This window comes from Poeciliopsis prolifica, unplaced genomic scaffold (assembly GCF_027474105.1).
Source record: "Poeciliopsis prolifica strain line A6 unplaced genomic scaffold, Auburn_PproV2 SCAFFOLD115, whole genome shotgun sequence".
Lineage (NCBI taxonomy): Eukaryota > Metazoa > Chordata > Actinopteri > Cyprinodontiformes > Poeciliidae > Poeciliopsis > Poeciliopsis prolifica.
The window spans coordinates 262,642-289,130 of NW_026562490.1; the positions used below are offsets into that span (position 1 = coordinate 262,642).

At 39.7% G+C, this 26,489-nt stretch overlaps 1 protein-coding gene and 1 long non-coding RNA gene across 11 annotated transcripts in view; one reads left to right on the forward strand and one right to left on the reverse strand.

Moving 5' to 3' along the window:
• Window positions 1-548: 548 nt before the first annotated feature.
• LOC129354663 (epidermal growth factor receptor substrate 15-like 1) overlaps window positions 549-26,489 on the forward strand; it is a 126,524-nt gene continuing 100,583 nt past the window's right edge. For 6 of the 9 annotated variants that reach the window (XR_008605176.1, XM_055024137.1, XM_055024134.1 and 3 more), the window contains exons 1-4: window positions 549-607; window positions 9,402-9,443; window positions 9,815-9,904; window positions 26,442-26,489. Coding sequence is in view for 8 of the 9 variants with exons in the window: in XM_055024137.1 (XP_054880112.1) it covers window positions 581-607; window positions 9,402-9,443; window positions 9,815-9,904; window positions 26,442-26,489 (207 nt within the window). In the remaining variant the exon portion in view is untranslated. The remainder of the gene's footprint in view (window positions 608-9,401; window positions 9,444-9,814; window positions 9,905-26,441) is intronic. The other 3 variants (XM_055024136.1, XM_055024139.1, XM_055024140.1) reach the window with 2 other exon arrangements.
• Window positions 10,295-13,581, reverse strand: LOC129354667 (uncharacterized). 2 transcript variants are annotated; one of them, XR_008605178.1, is made up of 3 exons: window positions 13,031-13,581; window positions 10,794-10,906; window positions 10,295-10,694 (listed from the first exon to the last, which is right to left on the reverse strand). It is a non-coding gene; the product is annotated as an uncharacterized LOC129354667 (long non-coding RNA). The 2 variants fall into 2 exon arrangements; XR_008605177.1 differs by having other exon boundaries at window positions 10,295-10,906.

Consider the following 26,489-nt stretch of genomic DNA (forward strand, 5'->3'; position numbering starts at 1 on the left):
CATTATTGCTCTTACTACTTATCCATAGATTTTTTTGTCTGAGATGTTAGTTTGTAACCATTTTTTCTATGTAATATAATTTGTTGACTTTTTAGCACAGTATATTGAACAGGAACATAAATATTACAACCTAGCTTTAATTACATTTTTTAAATAATTAGGCCATTGTAAGTAAGTCATTACATTGACATAAGGTGTTCTCTCCACTCTCCATCAAACAGAAAAAGAGTGGTAAAATAATTATGTTTGTTCTTGGTTATGTATGCATGATTTCTTGTTTTTGAAATAAATATTTGTTAGTTTGAGTGAGCTACCAGCCCTTGGAGAATAGTGCTGCTGTAATTGTTTGTGTTCTAGCAGTGAGCTAAGATGGAATAATGTATTTGTGTCAAGTTGTCAATATTTATTGTGAAGTTAGACGTTCAGACAGACAGACACACACAGAGCTATCGATCCGTGTTAAAGTAGGAACATCTGATAGATAGTGTGACGTAATGCTGCTCAGAGTGACGAAACCCAGCAGGCTGTTCCAGGAGGAGGCGCGTCACTGAGCGTCTGTCTCTCAGCAGTAGCAGGGAAGATGGCAACTGTCGCATCTCTCACCCAGGTAACGACGCTTCCATTTCCCCCCATCATCTTCCTCAACAGAAAGCTCTACATAGCGGTAGAGTCAGACCGAATCGTCCAGCAATAAATAATAGCATGAGAGGAGCTTACAGAAAATACGAGGCGAATTTCTTATAATGCAGATAGATTGTGGAAGTAGGCCTGTTTGTTAGCGGATTGATTAGCATCCTCTGACACCAGGTTCTAGTTTATGTAGATACACATGGTGTTTTTCAAAAAAAGATGACAGCTGCTCATGTGAGAAAAAGCCACCATAGACAGACACAAAGCCTGGCCAAGCTTAAGGCTAACTCGGCTGTACTGCTGACTCCTAAAGCTAGCCTTGCTCAGATGCTAGGTGAAAAGGATGGAGTGACATACCAGGAAGGGTTAAATGTGATACTGATGGGAGTTGAATGTGTGCTGAACATGATGCTTCATTTCATATCTTCATATCTATTATGCTGACACATCGTAAAAAATATGTATTAACAGTGGTAGGATTGAACTATTGTCTCATCTTGATAGTGTGACTTGGTTCAAGTCAAGTTATTTTGAATTGATTTTGTGCTTATGATACTAGTACAGTGGATTAGAATAAACTATTTGTCCTCCAAGTAATGAGTAAATAAAGCTTGTAAGTGATGTTGAAGATGACATATTGTCTGCATTGATCACCCAGATAGCTCAATAGGAGAGAAACAACATTGTAACAATGTCAGGCTTTGAATCTAGTTGAAGTCTGACATTGAAACAGAATTGAAAGTAGTCGGTGACTTACATGTTTAATCAATGTTAGGGTTCCTACCATAACATATCAATATTGAGCCAACCATCAATTTGCATGCATATTTGTGTTGATTTTACAGTGAATCAATGTTGATTCAACCATCATCTGAATGTGAATCTACATATACATTTGGGATGATTTTATATTTAATGAAAGCTAAGAATTTTTGTCAATTTTTTGGTCTGAAAGGGCTACATTATGACATACCACTAAAAGTTTCTTCACTGGTGTTAAACACTATTTTATTGGCAAATAAAGGGTATTACAGCTACATGTTGGTCAAAATGATCTTGCATTAACATATTTCTAAAAATGTATGTAGAAAAGTTTAAAAATTACATCATGGCATTGATAACATTTTATTTAAGAGGGATAGATCTTTAAACATATTTAACTCCATTTTGACTTTCTGAACAACAGTCTCTTGTCCATGGAAAAATGGCGTCCATGAGGTTGAGGTTTGCACTAAAGTTGTGCCAATCGATCGGCCACCGATCATAATCGGCCAATTTCCATGAAAAAGTGTATAATCATTCATCTCTGATCACGGTCTCTTGTTGCTGACATCACTTTGCAGCCTGCATGTGCAGCTGATATCCTCTTTCCTTCACACTGCGCAAGTGTGCTGCAACAAATCCTAAGCGATGTGGTGAGGAGCTACAAGACTGAGTGAATGGGGACGTTTACGTGTTTTGCTGAAGAAATACCTCGGGGTGAAGCATGTTATAATGGTTCAACACAATAAATCTAATATGATGATGAAAATAAAAAACACTTGATGGAGTTTGGCTACATCATAACTCACTGCAGCGATCAAATAGCAGGTAAAGCAGTGCACAACTACCAACACTCACCTGGAAGACCATAGTAGTCTGGAGTCTAAACAAAATAAGCCGATACTGTAAGCCAAAAAGCTAGCGGTGTAAGACGCTGGTCCTGCTCCCGCTGTTGGACAGCAGCTAAGCGCTACTGGTCGGAGCTCCACCTGCAGTGAACTCTCACACCGAACGTCTGCTTAAAGCTATAGCATGCAATTTAAAACAAAATATTTTACACATGCATTAAAACTTTTGCTATGCATGTACGTAAGATAGATAGTCTGAAAAAAAATCAATCTCCTCCTCCCTATGTTCTGCAGAATTACTCTGCTCAGTCAGAGGCAAGCAATCAGAACCAGCATTAATCAGCTAGAAGTTTTGATTCACTAACTCAGGATTGTTTATTTTGATGCATTTGACTCTGAATGAATATTTATTTTTTCTTGACATTCTTTGAGATAGGCAGTGTTATGAGATTTATTTGACTTGTGTATAAGGTGTTGAGAACCTTACTGTTAAATATTGTTTTAGTGATTGCAGGTTTTTCAGTTGTCCTTTTGACTGAATAGCTGCTGTACTGTGCCTGCAAATATTTTGTCCGGTTATGTCTAAATTAGGTGAATTCACTGGCAGATAATTTTTTCATTTTGTCAGATCATGTAGCAGCATTTATACCTAAAGCTAAAAATTAACAGCCAATCCAATTGATTGGCAGAGATTGGTGATCGGCAAAGTTCGGCCTCATGGGTGATTGGTATCGGAATCAGCAGCAATTCCTGAATGGAGTGTCCCTACTTTGTACTGTATGAACCAGGAAACAGGACAAGTTTGGACAACCCAAGTTTGACTCTGGTTTGCATCACTTTGATTCCTTGATGCCTTCCTCCCATTCAGTCACCTAATGAAGCCACTTCTTGACAGTTTCGCTTTTGTGCGTGACACTCAGCTATAGGTCAAACCGCTGAGCAGCAGCTGAAAAACACAAAAATAAGAGTGAGGAAGGAGTCGGTTAGAAAGTTGATAAACATTTGAAAAGTTCTGAAAGACATTGAAATATTAAATAGTACTGGTACTGGTTATAGGTCTGAGAACAAACACAAACTATACAGTTCCCCATGTACACTTGGTTAAATTAAAAAGGACATGCTTGTCATGGCCATTTATGTTAAATTTTGTGAATTATAATTTGTAACAATTTAGTTTTCTTTTTTGGGTGGTTAGAATATATTTAAGTTGATTTAGAATCAACATTTGTAATAATTTTTGTATTTGGAATTGTTTAGAGTAAGACTATGTTAATTGTTAGACCCTCTCATTAATTTGAGTAATTAAAAACACACCAGGTGTTGGGTACGAGAGAAAATTTGTTTGGTAAATGTCTGGTGTGTTGAGGGGAGGTTGAAAATGATTTTTTGACCACTTTTCTGGAGCATTTTGTTGGACACCTTTTAAAGATTAATTTTCATTTTGACTACATTTTAAGACACTTTAATTATGTATTTTGTTGTCACTATTTTTTTCAAGAAATACATTATATTTTTTACAAACATTGAAGAAGTGCGTTCAAATCACCACCTCTTAACACCCACGGCCTTGGTTGGAAATTTAGATTTTTTGGAAAATAGAAGGCTGTGACAATGCTAATGAATATTTATCTTAATGTTAATTGACATATACAATTACATTCACCTATCAAGCTGCACCTTAGTGTAGCATTTATGATGCTCCACTCATGTTAAAATGAGGTAATCAATATTTTAAATAAAGGGCTGTTTATCAGAAAACACAAAAATAAAACTCAGGGAGGATCAGGTTTGATTTAACACACCAGAGACAGAAAAATGGAGCAAAAAGTGATTTGTATTGTAGTTGGAAAAATTATTTACAATTTATACAGGATAAACTGACATCAAATGACTGGCTCAATCTTCCATTAACCATAAACATTTCCAAATGAGATGATTAAATTAATTAAAAAATGTTCATATACTGATAAAGATCCTGCACAAGTAGTAATAGACTAGTTCAGTTTCAGGTTTAGGTCAGTGTTTTACCTGCCTTACATGTTTTAGGTGTTTCTGCCACACTTGGATTGAATCTGTAGCTGATTAACAGCCTTTTGCAGTTTTTGATGGCTGCATTAGAGATCATGCTATCATCTAACTCAACTGTTCTGGAATAGAGGCACATGTAAGCATATCTCTAAGCACATCACAATAAAAAATGAAAAACAAATTAAATTATGTGTGTCACATGCTCTCCTGGACCAAAAAATAGGCCCCGCCCTATTTTTTTAAAAACTCAAATCCCACAAATCCCTGGTTGGATTTCATACTTAGGCCTAGAGTGGTGGGCAGAATAAAAAAAAAAACAAACAGAGACATGACCTCAATTATTAAAAATATTTGATTTCTCCCAAAATAACCAAGAGTAATGTAGGCACAAAACAGTGCAGTTATTTTTCAATTAACACATTTAAGATCAAAGTAATATTGCCAAACTTACCATAAAAGTGCTCAGAGTACAATTCAATTCAGAAGCTGGTTGCAAACAAGTCAGCAGCAAAGGGGCTGTGGGGTTGGGACAAACCACTAGTGTAAAACATAGGAGGCGGACCATTCCACTACTTGTAGATGTTTTTGTGTCAACACATCAGTAATAATATTTATAGACAAGTAAGAAAATGTGCAGGAAGGAATCACAACCCACTGTTCTCAACATGTAGTGCTTAGTTTGAAACATGATTAATACCCACCCAGTAATAAATGTTCTGATCCAGAACCAGGGAGTGGATGAGGAATGGAGGGGGGCAGAGGGGAGTAAAGAGGGGGAGATTGGGAGAACTGGGGTTGGGGAGGGGGTCTTAAAGACCGGGTGGGTGGGGGAGAGGGTGGAGGAGGAGATGAGAAGGGGTGCCACAAACAGCGCACTTGGATTCAAAATTGATTAGATGCTGGTCCTCAAGGCAAGCTGACCTGCATGTTTCCAATTCAGCAAAACCCTGTCAATCACCCATCAATTAAAATCATGTGTGCTGAATTAGGGCAGAGTTCTTGGAGGACCAGTGATGAAAAACACTGCATTAGATGCTTAGTAGACATTTCAATCAATAGAGTTTGACCAGAAAACAACAACTAATGTTGAAAACACATTTTCAACATTAGTTAATTGGCTAGAATTGAGTGATTGTTTGAAGGTTTATCTACCACCAATCATCAACCGAAATCATAAATTCAACCTTTGGGATTGTAATTAACATTTTTTCCAACAAGCCAATAGCGAAGTGTTGGAACACCCCTCATGTAAATAGTGGGATATTCCACTCCTTGCAGTAAGTTGTAGATGTTTTTGTGTCAACACAATATGCTCAAATAGTCAGTAATAATATTTACAGACAAGTAAGAAAAGGAATCACAACCTACTGTTCTCAATATACTGCTAATTTAAAAACACGATTAACTCCCCCTGAATAATAAGATGCTCTCACCCAGAATTCAAAGAGGAGTAGTGGAAGGCAGAGGATGGAGTTGGAGAGGATGGAGTTGGGGGGGAGGGAGGGGATAATGGGGGGAAAAGAGGGGAAGGTTTAGTGGGTGTGTGTTGGGGGGGCATGGGAGATGGAACATGGGAAAGGGTAATTGGGGAGGTGTGGGGTAGGGGTGCAACAAACAGCGTACTTTGATTCAAAATTTTTCCCAACCCTGGTTCTTAAGTCAAACTGACCGGCATGTTTTCAGTTTAGCTAAACCCTGTTAATCATGTGTGCCTAATTATAGAAATGATAAAACTTGCAAGGCAGTGTGCCCTGAGGACCAGTATTAAAAAATATTGGACTCGGCAGTCTACCACAAAATAACATTGATTCAATGACACATTTTCAACATGAGTTAATTGGCTAGAATTGGATGATTGATGGTTTATCCACCATCCGTCATCAACCTTGAACATAAATTGTACTTTTGTGGTAATAATTCAACATTGAATTAACATCTTTTGCAAACAAGCCAACAACGAAGTGGCTGTGTGGTTGGGACATCCTATTCATGTAAATAGGGGGTGGACTGCTCCACTCCTTGTAGTAAGTTGTGGATGTTTTTGTTCCAATATATCATGCACAGTCAATAAGAATTGTACAAGTAAGGAAATGCACAGAAAGGAATCACAACCCACTATCCTCAACAGTGCTTAATTTCAAACGTGATTATCCCCATTAAAATGCTCTGACCCAGAGCTCCGATGAGGAGAAGAGGAAGAGAAGGGGTGCAGCAAAACAGCATACATTGATTCAACATTGATCAGACATCAGCATTTCATTCATTAGATTTCAACCACAAAACAACATTGATTCAATGACACATTTTCAACATTGGGTTCTTGGTTAGAATTGGATAATTGGTCCACCGTCAGTTGTGGACCTCAACCAAAAATCAACCATTTTGATTGCCATCCAACGTTGAATTACCATTATGTGCCATCTGGGACACCAGCTACTGAAAACTGCATGTGAAGTTATTTTATTATGTACCTATATAAGTTTATTGATCTTGTCGATCGACTTCACGATTAATGGATAAGCAACCTTTTTCTTAAAAAGTTACATTTTCTTTTGTATCAAGAAGGGCAACCACCTTTTCTTAACATAAAGAGATTTTTTTTAATAATGTGGTGAATAAAACCCCCCACTAAATTTTAAGATTATTTTGGGTCAGCTGTATGCTGAATAAAGAGAAAATTGAATAGATGAAGGAAATAGAATATGTGACACACTTAATTCCTCATGAACAGAGAGATATTTACACAGAAATATTGTCTGCTTTTGAACGAATGATGACAGCCCTCAAAATCAACCTTGCTTATTAGATTTATGTTTCTTTTCCATCATGTTACAGTTTTTCTGCCAAATGCTTTCTGCTTTTCTGTCATTACATCCTCGCCTTTGTAGCACATCAGTAAGTTTTGGTTGAGAAATCGGCTTGGCTCCGTCATGCCTCTGGACTGAATGACTGTTATTAATGTGATAACAAGAAAGTGTTCATACATCAAAATTAGAAGTGCACTAATTTATCAACTAGCCGATTTATGGGTGGCGATTTCCTTTATTTTGGGAGATTGATGATTCCCCAATTTTTACATGTGAAGCCAATCTTATTTAGCTTGGCAAAGGTCTAAGAATCAACCATTGTCCTCATTTACTCTCCGGTGAGAAAGGTTTGACTGACTGACTGGCCCACCAAGTTATTTCTGCACATTTATAATTAACAACAGTTACCCAACTGTTGTCAACTCAACAACTTTTTTGCAATATTAAGCAACATTTTAGACTAAAACAATTGATAACAGCTAAAATTGGAATTGGCAGGTTAAGCTTTTTTAAAGAACGGTAATCGGCGATCGGCTAGAAAACTCCAATTGGTGCACCCCAAGTCAAAATGCATCCCATTTTGCATCCCACACTGTTTAGACCTTTTTACTTTCCTATTCTGGGGTCTCTACACCATCTTAGTTTCTCTATGAACTGGCTCTTTGGCCAAACTGCAACACTAAAAGGTACAAGTGACCATTATTAATCGACATGGGAAAATAATATACAACTGGAAGATTTCTGAAGAAATTTAAACGGGGCCAAAGTGTGCCCGTCGGTTGGAACCCAGCGTTCTGATGCTAACAATTAGCATCAATAATCCTATGAGTAACAGTGGTTGGGTTAAACCAGTAATATAATATCCAAAACATTCTGCCATGTTTGTAGTTCTAACATTCTGCTCTGCCCTCTGTATTAACAAAGTGTTTCACCATGGTTAGAGATGTTGCAGCTCTACCTTTCTCTGTGCGGTTGTTATAATTATTAATCCTCAGGCCACTGTCATTTGTATGTGAGACAGAAAAGTGGAGAAAGAATTCTATCTTTGTAAGACACCAAGTCAGTTTTTCTGAAAAAAGAGTCCGAACAACTCCTTCCCATTCAGATGTATTTGAAAACTATTTGAAGCGTATGAGGGGGCAATTTTTTGTCTCCAATAGTATCGCGATTCATATCTGAACCTCAATCAAGACTAATAACAGCAATTAGAGAAAGATGGTGTGCGCTGAGCTCTGACATTCTTGAGAAAAGGATGAAAATGAATGGCTGGAAGCCTGAGTTTACCCTGATTTCACTCTGAAGCACCTCAAGAAATTTTGAAAACATTTTACGGGAGCAGGCATTCTATGCAATATTATGACTGACTTTCATACCAATAGAGCGATATTTGTAGATGTGAAGGCGATTTCAAAATGATTTTGGGAGTGAAAAATCTACTGCGTTTCGGCAGTTGGAAATTTTATTTGTTTTTCGCTTTTTACATCGCCATCATAAACTTCTCCTAGACCTAGGAAATTCTATGGCAGGCCATAATGATAAATAATTTAGATTTCCATTTTCACCCTGAGGTTTGTACTATAAAGTACCTATTTTTCATTTAGCTTAACCAATTCTGATTATTTTTTTCTTCATAATTGTTGAATTTTTGCATTTTCCCATTCAAATGCTTGTAATGGTCGTAAGAGACAGTAACAGCGAGCTAGCCATGGAGCTAGGCATACAGTAAAGTCAAATATATTTATAGTTTTCTCCTCGTACCACAGCAATCACTTATTATTAATTGCAAAATAAACATTAAACCTAAATCCATGCTAGGAAAACAGACTGAATGTTCAGCTTTTTATGTGGGAAATATTTGAGTATTTTGTTTCTGTTTCGTTGTTGTCAATTGCTATGGCAATGAGCCTGCTCCTAGCTGTGTTGATACAGAGGGCGAGAAAAAAGTGGTTTTGAATTTTGCTTTAACGATTTTCCCCTTTGCTGTGGAGTACAACATGAAATGAATAAGGTTTGATGAAGTTAACAGAATGATTGTATGGCGGCAGCGGGCCTGTACATGACTGTAAAAGAATAGAATTGTCCACATGCACAAAAATTCTTTATGTAAACAATAACATGCAGGGGGTATATATTTGTAAATATGATTATGATTAGTGCCTCACCAGCTATGAACTTCACCACACGTCACTGATATATATATATGTGTGTGTGTGTGTGTGTGTGTGTGTGTGTGTGTGTGTGTGTGTGTGTGTGTATGTATGTATAGTATTGGTCTATTCAGCTTTAACATCACAAATGTTATTGATTGTCAAACATTTTGCGATAGGTGGTGAGTGGAAATCCTGTTTATGAGAACTTCTACAGACAGGTAAGATGACGACCCCACTAATGTGACTAACCTTTTTACTACTTCTGAGAAATAAAAGAACATAGCTTCACAACAAATATATTATGTGCGTCAAAAATGCAGCCGACCCTTCAAGTGTCTGCATTTTGATGCAGACACTTGACATTTTGTGTCGAGAGCACATCAGATGCGTCAAAATCACTCATTTATTGGACGCACTTGATGCATCAATTGCTCAACATTCTTCAAATTGTGCCATGCTAGATACTAGAAACCATTATCCCTCAAAGTCCCTCCACATAGACTTTCAATGTAAACCAGACATGCAAAGTGCGTTTGGTGTGAATGCACCTTTACATGACTGACAAAAATTTCTGTGGATATTTCTTAAGGTGGATCCTGAAAATACTGGCAGAGTAGGACCAACAGAAGCAGCGCTGTTTCTCAAAAGGTCTGGATTACCTGACAGTACTTTGGGGAAGGTAAGCTGTTATACTGTAGCAGCAGTTAAAGGGAACACACATCTGAAGCGCAGCAGTGAAATTAACACCTATTCATAAGAGCCTTTAACAAACAGTAATGCTGAATCTGCTGAGACAGAGCAGCTTACCGGACTCCTCATACATCACTGTATGCTGTGCCTTGGGAGTTTCAGCTGCTGTCCATACACTGCTGGTATATACATGTATACAGGTTGTTGTATACAAAAATATAGGGATGCCTTTTACATACAGTCGGGAGAATAAATATTTGATACACAGCTGATTTGTTCTCACTTGTAAAGCATTTAGAATTCTAAAATTTTTTTATCATCAGTACTCTTCAAATGTGACAGAATCTAAAACAAAAATCCAAAAAATCCCATCGTGTCATTTTTAAAATTATGTAATTGCATTTTATTACATGACAGCAGAAAAACTACTTATATTTTGGATAGAAATATTTGTTGCAATGGCAGAAATCAGTTTTACTTCTAGACTGGGTTTGCACACAAGGCAGCAAAGAGTTTGAATGAGTCAGATGGTGAATTTGTTGGAGGTGGATGGTGAAGGCTGCGGTGGAGGGCGGACAGGTAAGTTCAGGTGAGGAGGAACGAGGAGCAATCCGACTGCCAGCTGAGAATCCAGGAACCGTTTGTGGTTCAACTGCAGAGGCGAGGGAGGGACTCGGGCAACCAGTCGGTAACAAGCCACAGTGTCACGAGGGGAGAAATCCAGAAAGCCAGGAACTCGGGCTCCACTGGGATAAATCCAAGGCATCAATAGGAAACACCTGAAGGAGAGGCAACAATATACTATTAGAAGTAATCTCATAAACACACAGGGAGCAAACTCAGAGGAACACACAGTACCATTACTGACTGATACTCACGCATTGAAGTGCTGGCAGCCTGCTGTTTATATACTCTGAGATGATTAGATGAGAAATCACAGGTGTATAGAACCCAATCACACCCTTCAGGTAAAGAAGCCTCTTGGCACCATCTAGTGGAAGGAGAGGGAAGCAGTGGGCAACAGAAACCCCCCCACAAAAGACAACCAAACACCCGGGTTCCCAACAGTTTCTGCCCCCCGCCTCAACAGCTGCCACCTTGTGGCCCAGAAGAGCATGAAGGGAGAGAACACTTCCGGGTATTTATACTAATTATGTATTTATGGTTGGTGACAGGATGGACCAGCACCTGCACTCAATTTCCAGCAAATTGGGATTTGTAAAGGAAAGGTGCGCAGCCACGTGCGTGCACACGTCCGAATTTTTTTGTGCACTGCACTTTTCTAAATTTGTCCATGCGCCAAGTTTTAGTGTGAAAACTACACAATGTTTTATGTGTGAGGCCCCTGGTGATAAAGATGTAGTATAAAGACACTGAATGTCCATTACCCAAACTTGATTTTGTTTAGACTTCTAAAACTGATATGAAGCTTATGCTTGCTTGGATAGACTGCATGTGTTACGCCCCTGTAAAAATGAAACAATGAAAACACGGACACAATGTTACTACTTTTGTCTCCAGTGTTATAAAGGAGGAGCAGAAACGTCGCGTTCCCCTACATCCGATCAGACAAAACCAATCGAGACTCGATTAACAAACGCTCGAAACTTACAATCTAAAAGGTTAAATTTTTCAAGAATTATAAACAAACATAGCCGGAAAAGTAGCATTAACAAAAAAAAAATATTTTTTTTTAACTTCATTAAACTTAGGCTACCTTTTACTGTATCTGTCTGTAGCGCTGAACTTGAAAGACCAACATAATTGATCGCAGATCACTAGAACTTGTTTTTCCTTTTAGTTGTCTAAAATAGTTTTATAACCACTACACACTCTCTCCTTCAACAGAAATGTCGTCCTTGACATTCAATAAGGAAAGGAGTAAGATGACAAACATAATCCATTAAACCATGAAGAGATTACTTGGTCCATATACAGGCACTTGACCTAATCAAAGTCTTTAAGTGCCAATATCAAGTCCAGAAAAGGTGGATCAGCAATACACAAACATAGGATCATAGGTGGACATTTGAACTGGCTCTGACCACATAGGCCTTGCTTGAAAAGGACCATAATAATGCACTGGATCAAACTAATATGTGTACCTTGGTGGAAGTCCCAAACTGTAACAAGATGGATAACCAAATTCATCATAGGTGAATTGCTGTGGTTGTCGCCGTTCTCTCTTAGGCCTATCTTGTACTTGCTCATCTCCACTGTGGTTCACACATGCAGGAGGTGACATGAATGTTAGTAGGTGGCTGTCTCAACAATTTTCCAGTTATCCAGACGCTCCATCTTGCTCCACTAGCAGGTCAGGCATTGTTTGATCTTCCTTCAGGTTTAACACCCTCTCTTGTTCCTCTTCTGGCCTCGTGCCTCCCCTTGCTGCTGGGGGCTCAGGGCCTGCCGACAGATCAGTGTCCTCAGCAGGTTCTCAGCAGTGGGACCTGTTTGGTTGTGTCTTTGCATTGAGCAGAGAGTGCCATGGACCACACTGCATGGGAACTTGGGTCATCAACTGACTGTACAACTGCTTGAACTGAACGGGATGACATTTCCTCAGTACAGTGTTCCATCATGATGTTAATATCCACTGGCAGCCTTGACAGAAAGTCTGCATCAATGTTTTCTTTCCCTGGTTGGTATCGAATGGTAAGGTGAAAATCCGCTAATTCAGCCACCCACCGACACCCGGTTGCATTCAGCTTTGCTGTCGACAAGACATATGTGAGCAGATTATTGTCTGTATAATCTTTAATCTTTATTAATTTTTTTATAGTTTTTTTTAATTGTTTTTAGATAGCAAAGTGTGCTTTGAAGCAACCTTTGGTGTCTCATAGCAGATGTGCTCTATGCATGCTGTAAAGAGCTTTTAGAGCCCAGCTATAGAAGAGAAGTTCATTTTTAAACGATTTTTAATGTTGATTAATGAACAATCAACACTATTGTATAGATTGTAAATGAGCCAGATTGTAGCATAATTGCTAATTTCCATCTGTAGTCCTAGACAAGGAGACCCAAACAATAAAAAGACATTGTAAACATACAATCAAGAATCAACAAACATTCACAAAAAACACAGTAAAAAGTTAGTTAAAATGATGACATATACATTAATATATTGAAGACCAGGAGCTGGCCCATGGAGCAGTGACTGAAGACCAGGAGCAGGCCCATGGAGCAGTCGACAAAACCCAGGAACAGACCTCGGCAGCCCCTGTAGGATCCCAGGGGGCAGCGATGTCAATCCAAGTAGCAGTGGTAGCATCCCAGGAGCTACATGTTACATCCCAGGATGTAACAGGAGCTAGTCCTCCCCTTGATCTGATACAAAGTGTCTTTAACGGCTGATTCCTTCCGGAATTCCCCGGTTGTCAGTTACATTGAACTTTTGTAACTTTTGTAGCAATTTCCACGTCCACAGAGCTTAGTCTCCTCCTACTGAGCTAACCTAGCTCAGTATGGGTATGGACAGGCCTGGCTCGGATGCTAACTTATTTGCAGCTCCGTTAACGGCTTGCAGATAAGTTGTTTTTACAGCCGCTTGCCCTCAAGTCCAGTTGAGCTCGGTTGGTGGCGTCAACTGAAGAAGCTAACGGTTCTACTGGTACTGCCCAGTGACTTACTTTACTGTCCTCCCTCTTCCAATAGGAGCATCTCGCTTTTCCCTAATTAATTCCCTAACTCCCGCTGTCCGGGGAAAACGCACAAGAAAGTTTTTAATTAAAACTTCAGCAGCCGAGTCGTCAGCGGAGAACCAGTCGGCGCCATGTTGGTTGCCATGACAAAAAAATAAATTATATATATATATATATATATATATATATATATATATATATTATATATATATATATATATATATATATATATATATGTACAGAGTGCATGACGTCAATCAAATAGTCTCTACATTTCTCACAGACGGCCCATTTTAAGGCAAGAAATTCCAATTTTCCTGAGTGGAAATGGTAGTTTTTTTTCCAGATTTGGTGAGTGTTCGCGAGGCATATGCTATTACACACATTTTTCCTTCCTGTTCCTGGTTAAAACTGACCCAAGGCCCACATTGGCATCTGTATGTTGTACAAAGGGTTTACTAAAATCAGGAAAAGCGAGGAATGCTTGTTCCACCAGGTGGTCTAACAGTTCCTCAAGGAAGTGCTGATGTTTTTCTGTCTAAACAATGGGAAGGTTGGAGGGGGTCCCAGTTTTTCTCTTATTCTGTCTCTATCTTGTAACATGTTTGTCACTTTGATTTGAATCTGCGGGAGCTCTCATGAGATCATAAAGAGGAGCAGCTACTTGAGAAAAGTCTCGAATATACTGATGATAATAACTGAGAAGGCCCATAATGGCTCTTAGTTCTCCTTTTAGTTTGTCTTTTAGGGCCCTGACAGCAACGGTATCAGCAGTGCACCCAAGATAGTGAACCTCATGCCGAAACATTTCACATTTGGCTGGCTTCAACTTGATGCCATGCATTCTCCATCGTCTAAGCACAGTTCTGACATGTTCAACATGGCTTTTGAATGACTTACTGAAAACAAGGATGTCATCAAGGTATGGAATACAAATTTCATCCCTGAATCCCTTGAGACATTCTTCCATGCACCGTTGGAAGGCTGGTGCTGGTCTGGTACAGTCTTATGGTTCAACTCACAGTAATCGATACAAAGGCGTAAGCTCCCATCTTTTTTTCGAACACACACCACTGGAGAAGAATAAGGGGAATTCGATTTGCACACCCAACCTTGTGTGATCAGATCATGTAGTTAGCTCTTCACTTCTTGATATAATGGTTTTGGAGCTGAGAGGTAAGTTTTAGCCACAGGTTCTGTGTCTTTCAGTGGGATGGACAGTTGCAGGTTCTCGATGCATTCAATATTATCATCGGAACAGGAAAAGGAACCTGACTCCTCTCAACATTTGTTTAACCAGATCTTTTTCAGGGGGACTGAGATGATCCTAATCAACTGGGGGATCCCAGTCTCAATCAGAGGTTTGTTGTTTTCTCATCTCCACATTGAGAAAAGCTACTGTTAGTGGAAACATGGAGCAGGACTGTTCAAAGATTGTCGTTGGGTAAACTGCTTGGACTGGCTGTGCTGTCCCAATAACAGTCCTATTATGTCATGGTCTGTTGGGTTTTGCACATCTGTGTTTCCCCTCAGAAAGCAGGAGGGGAATCTGCGCTTTCTGATTGGCTACCGGTCACATTCAACAGGCTGCGTTCAGCTCCCAGTCTGGATAAATCCTTGATTTAGATCAGTGCGGCCACGACGATCTACCGTAACACACAAGGGACAATCTTAGAATGAATAATGTTCTAAGATTGTCATTCGGGGTAAAAAATCCTGTAGTTTGAACTATTGCATCAGGCAGTCGTATTCTTCTCTATTTAAATCTAATTATTACTGAAAGGCAATATACTATAAAGTCTTCATAATCTGCACTCTTGGTTGAATGCAGTGTTTATTTCCACTTTGGCTTCATGTTGTTTAGTTTTTATTCAAGTACATTTATTGTTAATTTAGACTAAGAATCTATTTTATTTTTGGTTGGTTGTTTATTTATTTTGTGTATCAGTCCCAGTGTTAAGTGTTCTTTTGAAAGTAAATTGTATCTATCTTTGGCAGGAAATCGCATGTATTATTATGTAATTTCCATTAAATCAATGTAAAAAGGTCTTCAAACAATATTATCGTTTATCGCAATAATTTTTGAGACAATTAATCGCCCGGCAAAATCTGTTATCATGACAGGCCTATTTACAACTGAACCAGCTTCTTAGTAAACCCTCCAGGACAGAAAATACAACGTTTTTGTAAGCCTTAAGTTTTCTCTTTAAGTAAGGTCAGTGCTGAAAATGAGAAAAATAAATGGTCAGTACAGAAAATGCGGCCAACATGAAGAAAAAAAGCCGTTACGGTTACTCTATGTCAGGTTCTGTGTTTTTCTGTGTTTTATTCTGAGTTCTCTGTGTCCTAGTCTCCTCGTTGTCCTGTCTTCCCCTTGATTGTTCCCAGGTGTGTCTTGTTCCCCTGATTACCCTCAGTGTATTTAGTCCCTCCTGTGTCCTCTGTTCCTCGTTGGGTCCTAGTTGTCCTTGTCGTTGTAAGTCGTCGTACTTTGTCAAGTCTGCCGTCCTTTATGTGTTTCCGCCTGTAATACTAGTGGCTACCGGTGTGAGCCCTGGCTTCCGCTCAGCCGTGCTGCCTAGCCGGCGATAACTTTCTGGACTGTGTTTTGTGAATTGATTTTCACCATTAAATTATCATCACTCACGTACCTGGGTCTCCAGCGTGCTGCCTCACCACCTCAAACACCACCACCTCTTGACACTCTACTTCACAAACTATAGGTGCACACAACTGGTCATTATGCAAAAGAAAAAAAGAATTGGGAGGGAAATGCAGCTTATTTGGCATCTGAAGAGGGAGAGCTTTTTTTTAAACCTACCTGAAAACATAACAAAAGGCAGTGCTGAAATGAGGTGTACATCTCAGCAGAGGAAAAAAAATGATGGTTCTGTTATTGCACTTCAGGCCTATTAACTAAATCTTAAACACTTTGCAAACACAAGTCCCTCATCCCATCTACACTTTTGCCCTCTACCTTTTTTCTTCCCCTCCAAATCTCAACCTCCCTTGTGGTCATCTTCTCAGTCCTTGCACATAAAACTGTTATCACTTGAAACTGTCAAACCTTCTGTTCATCTTCAAAAGCAGCTGGCTTTCAAAGTGCCTAGAATCTAGCTGTACTCTTCGTGGGCTGAACACAAGACCTGCTATGCTGAACAGCCGTTCGCATGCTGCAGATGCTGGGAGGGGCGTGTTGAGCTTGACAACACGCTGTCTGCAAGCTGTCCTTCTGACAGCTTGCAGACAGAAGGAAAGGACCTGAGCAAATCCATGTGGTCAGCTGAGCAGGACAGGTAGGCATCAAATTGTTTGGCGCCATCTTGGGTCTTTGATGCTTGCAGAGACGAGAAGAAGTCATCTTCATCCGAAGAACTCAACCTGGTCACATCACCAGGCTGCATGGAGGGATCCTCGAGACGCTACTTGATGTAATCAATACCTGAAATACAGAAATATAGATGAGTTGTAGCACTTAAACGATGCAGCTTTCTGCCATGTTGCGGCCATAGTCTAAAGTAGTGAAATAAAGCATTAGATTTTTTTTCTTGCCTACATTAATTATTTCGTGTACCAACTAACAAGCAAATCTATTGATGCACAAACGCTTCCCAATGTGTTGACGGCATCCATGCAATCCCAAACCAAGTCAGTCCCACCATCATTCTTGACATGAAAGCATAAAACACTTTTTTGTCCTTCTCATTTGGTCACCATCACATGCTTGACACTGTCTAAAGCAAATTTGTTTATTATGGTCTCAGAGACAGAAAGACTATGGATTGCTGGAAGCATGTCATGTGGTCTGATAACACCAATAAACTCATTTGTTTTAGATGGTGTCAAGTATGTGTTGGTGAAGTTAGTAATAGATGCTCACAGTAATGCATGGTAGTGGGACTGACATGGTTTTGAGCTGCATGAATGCAGTCAACATGCATGTTGACATGTACCATCACTGAAGCAGATGCGTGTCCTCATGAATGTATAAGCTCACCCATTTTAATGGCAACATCGTCTTTCATCCATGCTGTTCGGAATTTGGGAAGAAGAATTGCAGCTGCAACCAGCTCGGCATCCTTGAACATGTTCTGAATTCCAGACTGTAAAGAATCAACAAGAGGCCTGCAGTACTTCAGCTGCAACTTGACTTTATCGAGCTTAATCTGTAGCAGGTGAATTGTTGGAAGTAGCCAACCCATTTGTGCGTTGGTTTCTGCTTGCAGTATGTTGTTTGCCTGGGCGGCGACAGGACTCATTACAGCAGCCTACTCCGTGAGAAATGTGAGTTCAGCTGGGTTCAACCTGTGTTGACAAAAAAAGAAGACACATCCGGATTTTTGTTAGATGGAAAGAGAAACAGAATAGAAAATTTACATTTCTGACAGATTTTCAGTGATTTTTGTTGATAATATAGACACTGTTATTCAAATTGTCATTTGTTTTTCTGCAGCTGTTCTATTTTTACTTAAGAAAAAAACCTCTGGCCTACTTACATTGGTGGCAATAGCTCTTAAGGCTCCCTCTCCCTTCTCTTCACAAATCCTGAGTAGACGTTCCAGGCCATGAACAACGAGTTCCACCTCGTTTCATTTGGCCTCAGAAGTTGAAGGGAACAGACTTCCTCAACCATCTCTCTGCTGCATTTCTGTTCCACAGGCCATAACACTTGGCAAACGTTGCATGGTGCAGCTTCTTGTACACATCACTTGAGCTAACCCTAACCCTCTTCTGGCCATGAGCTTTAGAATATGACAAGCACAGCGTTGGTGTCTTGGCAGCTGGAATTCTTCATGCAGCAGAGCTGCAGTGTCAATGTACTTCACATTTTCCTCAGGCACTCCAGTATCTCCTTTATCTTCAGACGCTTCAGCTTCAACCTCTTCATTGTTGTTTTCATCCTCCCAAACACTCGAAAAGCCTTCACAAAGTTTGCACCATTATCACTGGTTGTCTTCACAATCTGGCCTCTGATTTTAAATTCTGCATGGATGTCATTCATCGCATTGGCCAAGAGATCAAAAGTGTGGGATCCCCTCAGCTGTCGGCATGCCAAGGCTGCTGAACATCTCTCAAGATTATCCGGGCCGATCCAGTGTGCCGTAACACCAATGAACTCTCGCCTTCTCACTGACCAGCAATCAGTCGTAGTAGCTACCTAGTCAACCCCCGTCATTGCTTCAATCAGTGCGGCCTTCATTTGGTTAAATCCATCTTCGATCTTGGATGTGAGCGTCACCCATGACAGCATCTTGGCATTAGGGACAAGGTCCTTGATGAATTCTCTGAATGGCTCCTGTTCGACGACTGAGAACCCATGTACAACATATCTGACAATGGCCTTCTCAACACTCTTCTGAGGAGTCATGGTCAAGGTGTGAGTCAATGTGGCCTGCTTACTGGCGGGGGTGGGTGGTCCACTGGCCCTTTTGTGCTTTGCTGTGGTCAATTCAATGTATTTCTGAACATGGTGCGGATGCTTTCTCTGAAAGACCAAAAAAAAAAAAACAATTGGACACAAATTGACCCACACATCAGTTACAAACACTATTTTCCTTAGGTTGTATTATAAATGCAAACAAAATACACCTAATCTAGTCCAATGTTATTAAAGTAAACTGGTTGGTATTGAACATTGGCCATTATGTAGACGTAGCTATTGTGGCGACTGCAAGGTCGGCTAACCTTGGCTTTAAGACAGCAGAAGCACACACAAAGTTTGTTCCAGTTTCAAAGAGTAGCACATGTTAATGGTTTGTGGTTTTGAACATGTATGCCTTTTCTATATTCATTAAATTCAGTCTAAATTGCTATCGCTATGGTTTCCGTCCTCCTTTGAACAGAGGAGTCTAGGTAGCCTGCTACAACCAACATTAGGCCTAAGCTAAATACACACATTGTGGAACTGAAACAATGCCAAACAAAGTTGATTTATACAGGTAACTTTATACAGGTAACTTTATGCTCAAGATTTCACAATAGTGCCTAGTGACCAAGCTATAGTTACTGAAACAGGAGGATTATAACCATTTCATAAGACGTTACCTCGATGTGTTTCTTCAAGTTAAGGGCTACACAGTGGTTCAGTGGGTAGCACTGTTGCCTTGCAGCAAGAAGGTCCTGGGTTCGATTCCCGGCCCGGGGTCTTTCTGCACGGAGTTTGCATGTTCTCCCTGTGGGTGTGTGGGTTCTCTCCGGGTTCTCTCCAGGTTCTCTCCGGGTTCTCCGGCTTCCTCCCACAGTCCAAAAACATGACTGTCAGGTTAATTGGTCTTTCCAAATTCTCCCTAGGTGTGAGTGTGTGTGCATGGTTGTTTGTCCTGTTTGTCTCTGTGTTTCCCTGCGACAGACTGGCGACCTGTCCAGGGTGAACCCCGCCTCTCGCCCGGAACGCAGCTGGAGATAGACACCAGCACCTCCTGACCCCGTTAGGGAGAAGGATGATCAGAGAATGGATGGCTAGATGGATAGATGTTTCTTCAAGTTGGACGGGCATAACATACACTTCTTGTGGTACGACGAATCTTTAACACCCACGGAAGATTATATGGTGTTTAAATAAGGTCATGGGCTCTCATCACCAGCTGGTGGTTTTTCTGGAGCCGTGTCTAATGTAGTTGCAGTTGTTGTGGTTTCCGTCTCCTCCTCCATGTGGGTGTTGCAGGCAACCGACTTTGTTGCAGTCAATCAGTAGGTTGGGTCAAAACACTTGCGTTTCTGTCTCGCTTTTTTGTAACAAGTAACTAAACCACACATTGAAAATGTATCAGCGTAAAAGAATGCAATTAAATATAGAAATATAGTGAAGTAAAAGTGAAAGTTATCAAAAATGTTCTTACTCGAGGAAAGTATGAAGTACTTACTTAAGTAGGGAAGTGTTTTTACTTTGTTACTATACAACACTGTGATTAACTGCTGTTTATTGGTGTCTTTGCTTTGCTGCAGCTCAGTGTCCACTATCAGGCCAATGACATTTGAACCAATAATAGGGCAAGCAAGACTATTGCCTTTAATTACTTCTGTTGTTGGGACTCCATCTGCAGCTAGTTTGAATGTGACTTCTATCCATTGTAAGTACGGCATGTTTTGGCCATTGGCTGCAATGAGATTCAAAGTATCACTGTTTTCAATGATCTCAGAAATGTCTTTTAAAGTCACATGTGGCAGGTGTTCCGCTTTCCATTGTACACTGACTACAGTCACTTGTGAGCCAGAGTCCCATAATGCTCTAATTTGTTGACCTTTTAACAAGGTAACTTTATACAGGTAACTTTATGCTCAAGATTTCACAATAGTGCCTAGTGACCAAGCTATAGTTACTGAAACAGTACACTGTAACAAATTGCCCTGTATTTTTACAGTAAAATGCTGGCAGCAGGGTTGCCAGCATTATACCGTTAATATACAGTACCCTTACTGTAATCAACTTTACAGTATATTACTGTCACAAAAGAAATCTTTTGATTACAGCACATTGCTGTTTTTATCATATTTACAGTAGACTCCTGGCAGCTGTGTTGCCAGTATATTACCGTTTTTCTATGGTACCATTACTGTTGAATTCACATACAGCTTACTACTGTAAATTTCCAAAAACATTTTTTATTGAATTTTTGAACAATTTCTCCTTACAGTTTTTACATGACTCTAATTTCCCACATCTTCAGAGAAAAAAGAAAAGACAACCAGACAAAAAAAAAAAAAAAGACACAGAACACAGCTTCTCATAAAACGGGGGTGTTCAGATGATTTCTAACTGGTTAGATATAAGTGTACACTTCTATACATCATAGCACATCGCAGGTTCCTACAAGTCAGAATTCAAATGGGCCCTCTGACAGGTCTAAGTCCTTAATGAAAGTAATGAAAGGCTCCCATATTCTCTCAAAAAGATATTGTTTGGATTTCTTAATATATGTTATTCTTTCTAGCGGCAAATTGAATGCCATCTCCCTCAACCATTGCGTGGCTCTTGGTCTGTTGACATTTTTCCAAGCCAAAGCTATACATTGTTTTGCTGCCAGTGAGCTTATATCTATAAAGGTACATTCTGTTTTACTAAAATGATAGTTCTCAGGGTATAGAGCCAGCAAGAACAATTTAGGATCCAGTAAAATCGGCTTTAAGATAATGTTTTCAATTATAACTTTCACCTCTGTCCAAAACAAAGTAATTTGTCTGCATTCCCACATACAGTGTATTAACGTCCCTTTAGAGTTGCACTTTATGCACAGATCTGGGATGTTGTTATTGTATTTATTTAAATGTACGTAACATAGATACGCATTAGCCATTTAAATTGTAGAATTCTAAATCGACTGTTAATGGACATTGTGTGGGTTTTTATACATTTCCAGTCCTGTTCACTGACATTTGATAATAGGTCCAAATTCCAGTTTATGAGCCTACTACTGTAAATTTCCAATATAAAATAGAAACATGAAAAAAAAAACACTTAGAAAATGTAAGTTCCATCATGTCAAACATTTACTTGGAAAAAAAAAGAACCAACTCAAACATTGACTCATACACAGTCTTTAGTGGGCCACATAATAAAGATGAAGGTTTTGAAACGACAACGTATGTGTACCTTAAACCTAAACCTTTTCTACAAGAATGTTGAGGGTAAACTGTCCAAAGTAAGTCATATTCTGGAAAAACAGTAAGAAAATCACCATCTATTTTGTGAAATAAATTTCTTAACTGATGTAAAGAGTATTTGAATAAAGCATGAATTGTGGCCTTTTGATTAGTCTGAAATAAAATAAGTATGAAATAAATTATGGAAATAATGCATTGTACAACTCAGCACACTACTTTTTCAATACAAAATACAACTTTTTGTGGAAGTGAGGAACAACATGATGCAACATAAAACAAATAAAACATTTAACTTTCAATCTAAAGCATAGAAAAAATTGCAAATTTTAGTTTGATAAAAATTTAAATGAAACATTTAGACTTGAATTTCCTTTAGGGCAAAATCAGAGCTCCAACTTCAAAATATAAAACAGTGAAACAATATTAGACAACACTGCCAAGATAAGTTAAACATGGTGCCTGTACAGTCAAAATTACATCTGAAGAACAGAAAGTGGGAGCCTTAACAAAATGTATGCTCTTAATTAAAAGAGATGTCTTAAGATTATGCTGACCTTTAAACCAAATAAGTCTCTCAAGAACACTCCTGTTCAGGGATAAGTTGCTTTCATGCCTGTATAGTTTTTTGTTTGTTTTTGCGTGGAGGGGCAACAATATCTATAGCTTGGTTAGAAAGTTCTCACTATGAAATTCCACTCAAAGTCCATGAGGTTTTTCAGCAGAGTTGAAACACGGGGGATGACAGTGACCGACTTCTTTTGAAAAATTTTCCCTGTCCCCTTGGAGATGATCTTGCTACAGCTGGCCTTGGTTTGATATCAAGAAAGCGCCTGAAAATGCAGTAATTTCAGATTAGCATATGATGCTTAAGGAGTCAGGGTTTAATGTGTGCTAGATGAAGACAAACTTTTGAATGTTAAGAGTTAATAAAGAGACACCAGCATAACATTTAAACAGTTTTCTGCCAAGTCAACTCTGTGAAACTCCAAATTCCCAGTTGATATCCATTCACCAATTTCACTTTAGCAGCTAATCATAGCAATTCAAGTCAAATTACACAAAAGAAAGAAAAAGAGCTTCCAAACATGTCAATATTTGTAAATATGAATCATCAAAAATAACTTACCTTAGGATTGGCTCATAAAATGCAAGATTCAAAAGGATTGTCCTTGTAAAGAAAGTTCTAGACCAGGGGTGCTCAAGTCCAGTCCTGGAGAGCTACCGTCCTGCAACTTTTAGTTGCAGCCTTACTCCAGTAGATCAGGCTCAGCTATGAACAGGCCTGGTAACGAGTCATTCATTTGATTCAGGTGTGTTGGAGCAGGGATGCATCTGATAGTTGCAGGATGGTAGGACTGGACTTGAGCACCCCTGTTCTAGAGGTTGCTTCCACATGTCACAACAACATGTCTTCTTCAGAAATACAGTAGCGTTCTGTTTAAAGACAGCCTCCTTACCGTTGAATCTAACATCATTCCCAAAATGCAATGCTACTCACAGTATACTACAGTATTTTATTAAAAACAGTAATAATTGCCCAGAATGCATTGTTTTTCACGGTGCAGTACCGTTTTCAATAGAAACAGTATGATACTGTTCAGTTTTGGCCGTTTTTTTTACAGCAATTTGTTACAGTGTAGGATTATAACCATTTCATAATGATTATAATCCATTATAACCATTATGCTATAATGGATTACAGTATAACATGCTACAACAGCATGTTATACTGTACCTGTTGTAGCAGTCAACCAGATATTTTTTTCCTACTTGTGGGGCAAATTTAATTTGCTTTTCCTTTCGTGGTGTGGCTCGGACAGTACTGCAGGAAGTTGTTGAGCATTGATTTTTATGTTCAGCCCAGTGTTAATGTTGACATCCCTCGGAGCAGTATAACACACTCTTACAAGATGAACATTGTCTCAGTCTCACCTTTAATCCACTTGCACCACAGTGTGCACAGAGTTGGGGCACTGCTGATGACGCGGTCACTCCCTGCTCCGCTGGGGTAACCCTTGCTCGTTTAAAGCACTCCCTCTGAATTGGCCTGATCTCCTCATTCTGCAGCCAGCTGAGAAGTGTTCACTGCTGCCACACCTGAAGCAGTGAATGCAATCCTCCAGATTTTCCTGCTGGCAGGCGTAGCACCTCCTCCTAGACTGTAGTGAAGTGGTGGAAAGGGGGGCGTTGATTTCCATATCTCTGATTGGGTGGGAGATGATCATGTTGTCCTTGGGGTGGTGGTAAATCATTGTCATGTGTTGAATGGGGTTGCAAGTAGCTGTATTGCACTGGAGTAGCTTGATGGTAACCAGGATGCACTGCAGGCTGGTGTGTCTGTGATGAGTTGTGGTAAGCTGGTACTGATTGAGCTGGTTTGCAATCTGGTCCTGATACCTGGTTTGGGTGCTGCCTCTGCAGATAAGAGGACTGCTGCATAGACTCTTTAATAAATAGCTTTCAGATCTTTAAGCAGAGTCATGTTTGCTTTCATCTCCTGCAGTTCTGAGAGAATATCTGTTTGGCTCTTACTGTGACTCGACTGGCTTATTTTGTTCTTCTTCTCAGTGGTGGTGTGGTCAAACTGAGCAGAGTGAACAGTGACAGATCGCTGTGGTGCATGCATTTTTTTCTTGTCCTGCCTCTCACTTTCATAGGCAGATGCAATATTTAATTTTTCAAATAAAAGTTAATCAGAAACACAAGCTTGTTCTAGAGATGGCTGAATGTCACGTTTTATGTTATCGTTCAACAAACCAGTCATAACTGTATAGAGAAACATGTTCTGCACTAGCACTGGATCATAACGTAAGCCTGACTCTGACTCTTGTGATGCAAACAGAATCTTCTGTCGTAGGTCTAGAGTGCGGATGAGAAAACTCTGAGTCTCCTCAACGCCCTGTGCTTCTGATGACAGCTGTTTATATAATTCTGTTGGACTTTTTTTCTGATAATGGTAGCACAGTATTCTTCTAGGAGTGGGCAGTGTAAGGTTGTTTTTTTCCCTCTAGGTAGCTCTGTAATTGCATCCCTGGGACAATGGCCCTTATGACAGCATCAACGATCTCAGTCTCTGGAAAGCCTTTGAGAAGGCCATGCTCAATTTGTCGTGCGAGACTGGAAAACGTGAGGCGATCCTTTTGTCCTGGGTCTCCAATTTGTCCAGATATTTTGAATTCTTTGTGCCATACAGCAGGGTCTGATGTAGGACTGAAGCTGGAATTTCAAGGCTGGACATTGGAACTTTATGTACATCCTTCTCGTGAGCATGTTTTTTGGGATGGTACATGAGACTGAGAGGGTCTGGTTTCTGTTGATATACTGTCCAGTATCTCATCATATTCATTCTGCTGTTCGTGTCGTGCTACTTGAAGTTTCTTTACCCGGATAGCTGTAGCCTGAACTTGGAGCTCAGTTATCTTGTCTTTAAAATCACACAGTTCTGTTTGGCTTTCTGCTGGCAGTGTGCACAAAAGTCCTATTATCTCCAGCTGTAATGCCTCTACCTCGGCTGACTCCATCTTCGTTGTGGTAGCTGATCAGTGTTCTGTTGTAGCAGTAATTTGTCTGCTAAATCTTGGTTGCAGCACTCCTGGCACCTTAGGTTAACCTCAGATTACTTTTGCCCTCGGTTGCAGAAACTCAGACTGCCACACAGTTGTCCAGCAGATGTCGTCGGCCTGGGTAAGTAAGTCAAAGGGGAGCTGAATGAGAGCTGGAGACATCTGGTCCTAGAAGTCAAACTTTGCCTCACTCAATCCCAGCGGTGCCTCCAAAATGAAACAATGAAAACACGGACACAATGTTACTACTTTTGTCTCCAGTGTTATAAAGGAGGAGCAGAAACGTCGCGTTCCCCTACATCCGATCAGACAAAACCAATCGAGACTCGATTAACAAACGCTCAAAACTTACAATCTAAAAGGTTAAATTTTTCAAGAATTATAAACAAACATAGCCGGAAAGTAGCATTAACAAAAAAATATATATATTTTTAACTTCATTAAACTTAGGCTACCTTTTACTGTATCTGTCTGTAGCGCTGAACTTGAAAGACCAACATAATTGATCGCAGATCACTAGAACTTGTTTTTCCTTTTAGTTGTCTAAAATAGTTTTATAACCACTACACATGCCATGGAAATGACGTTATGGTCGGAGACCCCTAAGTCACAAGATGTGTGATAAGGAGTACACTTTTCCACCTCCCCCTCAGGACAGAGAGGCAGTAAAGTAATAACCAATTCAGTTAATTTGTTTTATTTTGTGTGTTTTGTCTTACAGATTTGGGATTTGGCTGATCCTGAAGGAAAAGGCTATTTGGACAAACAG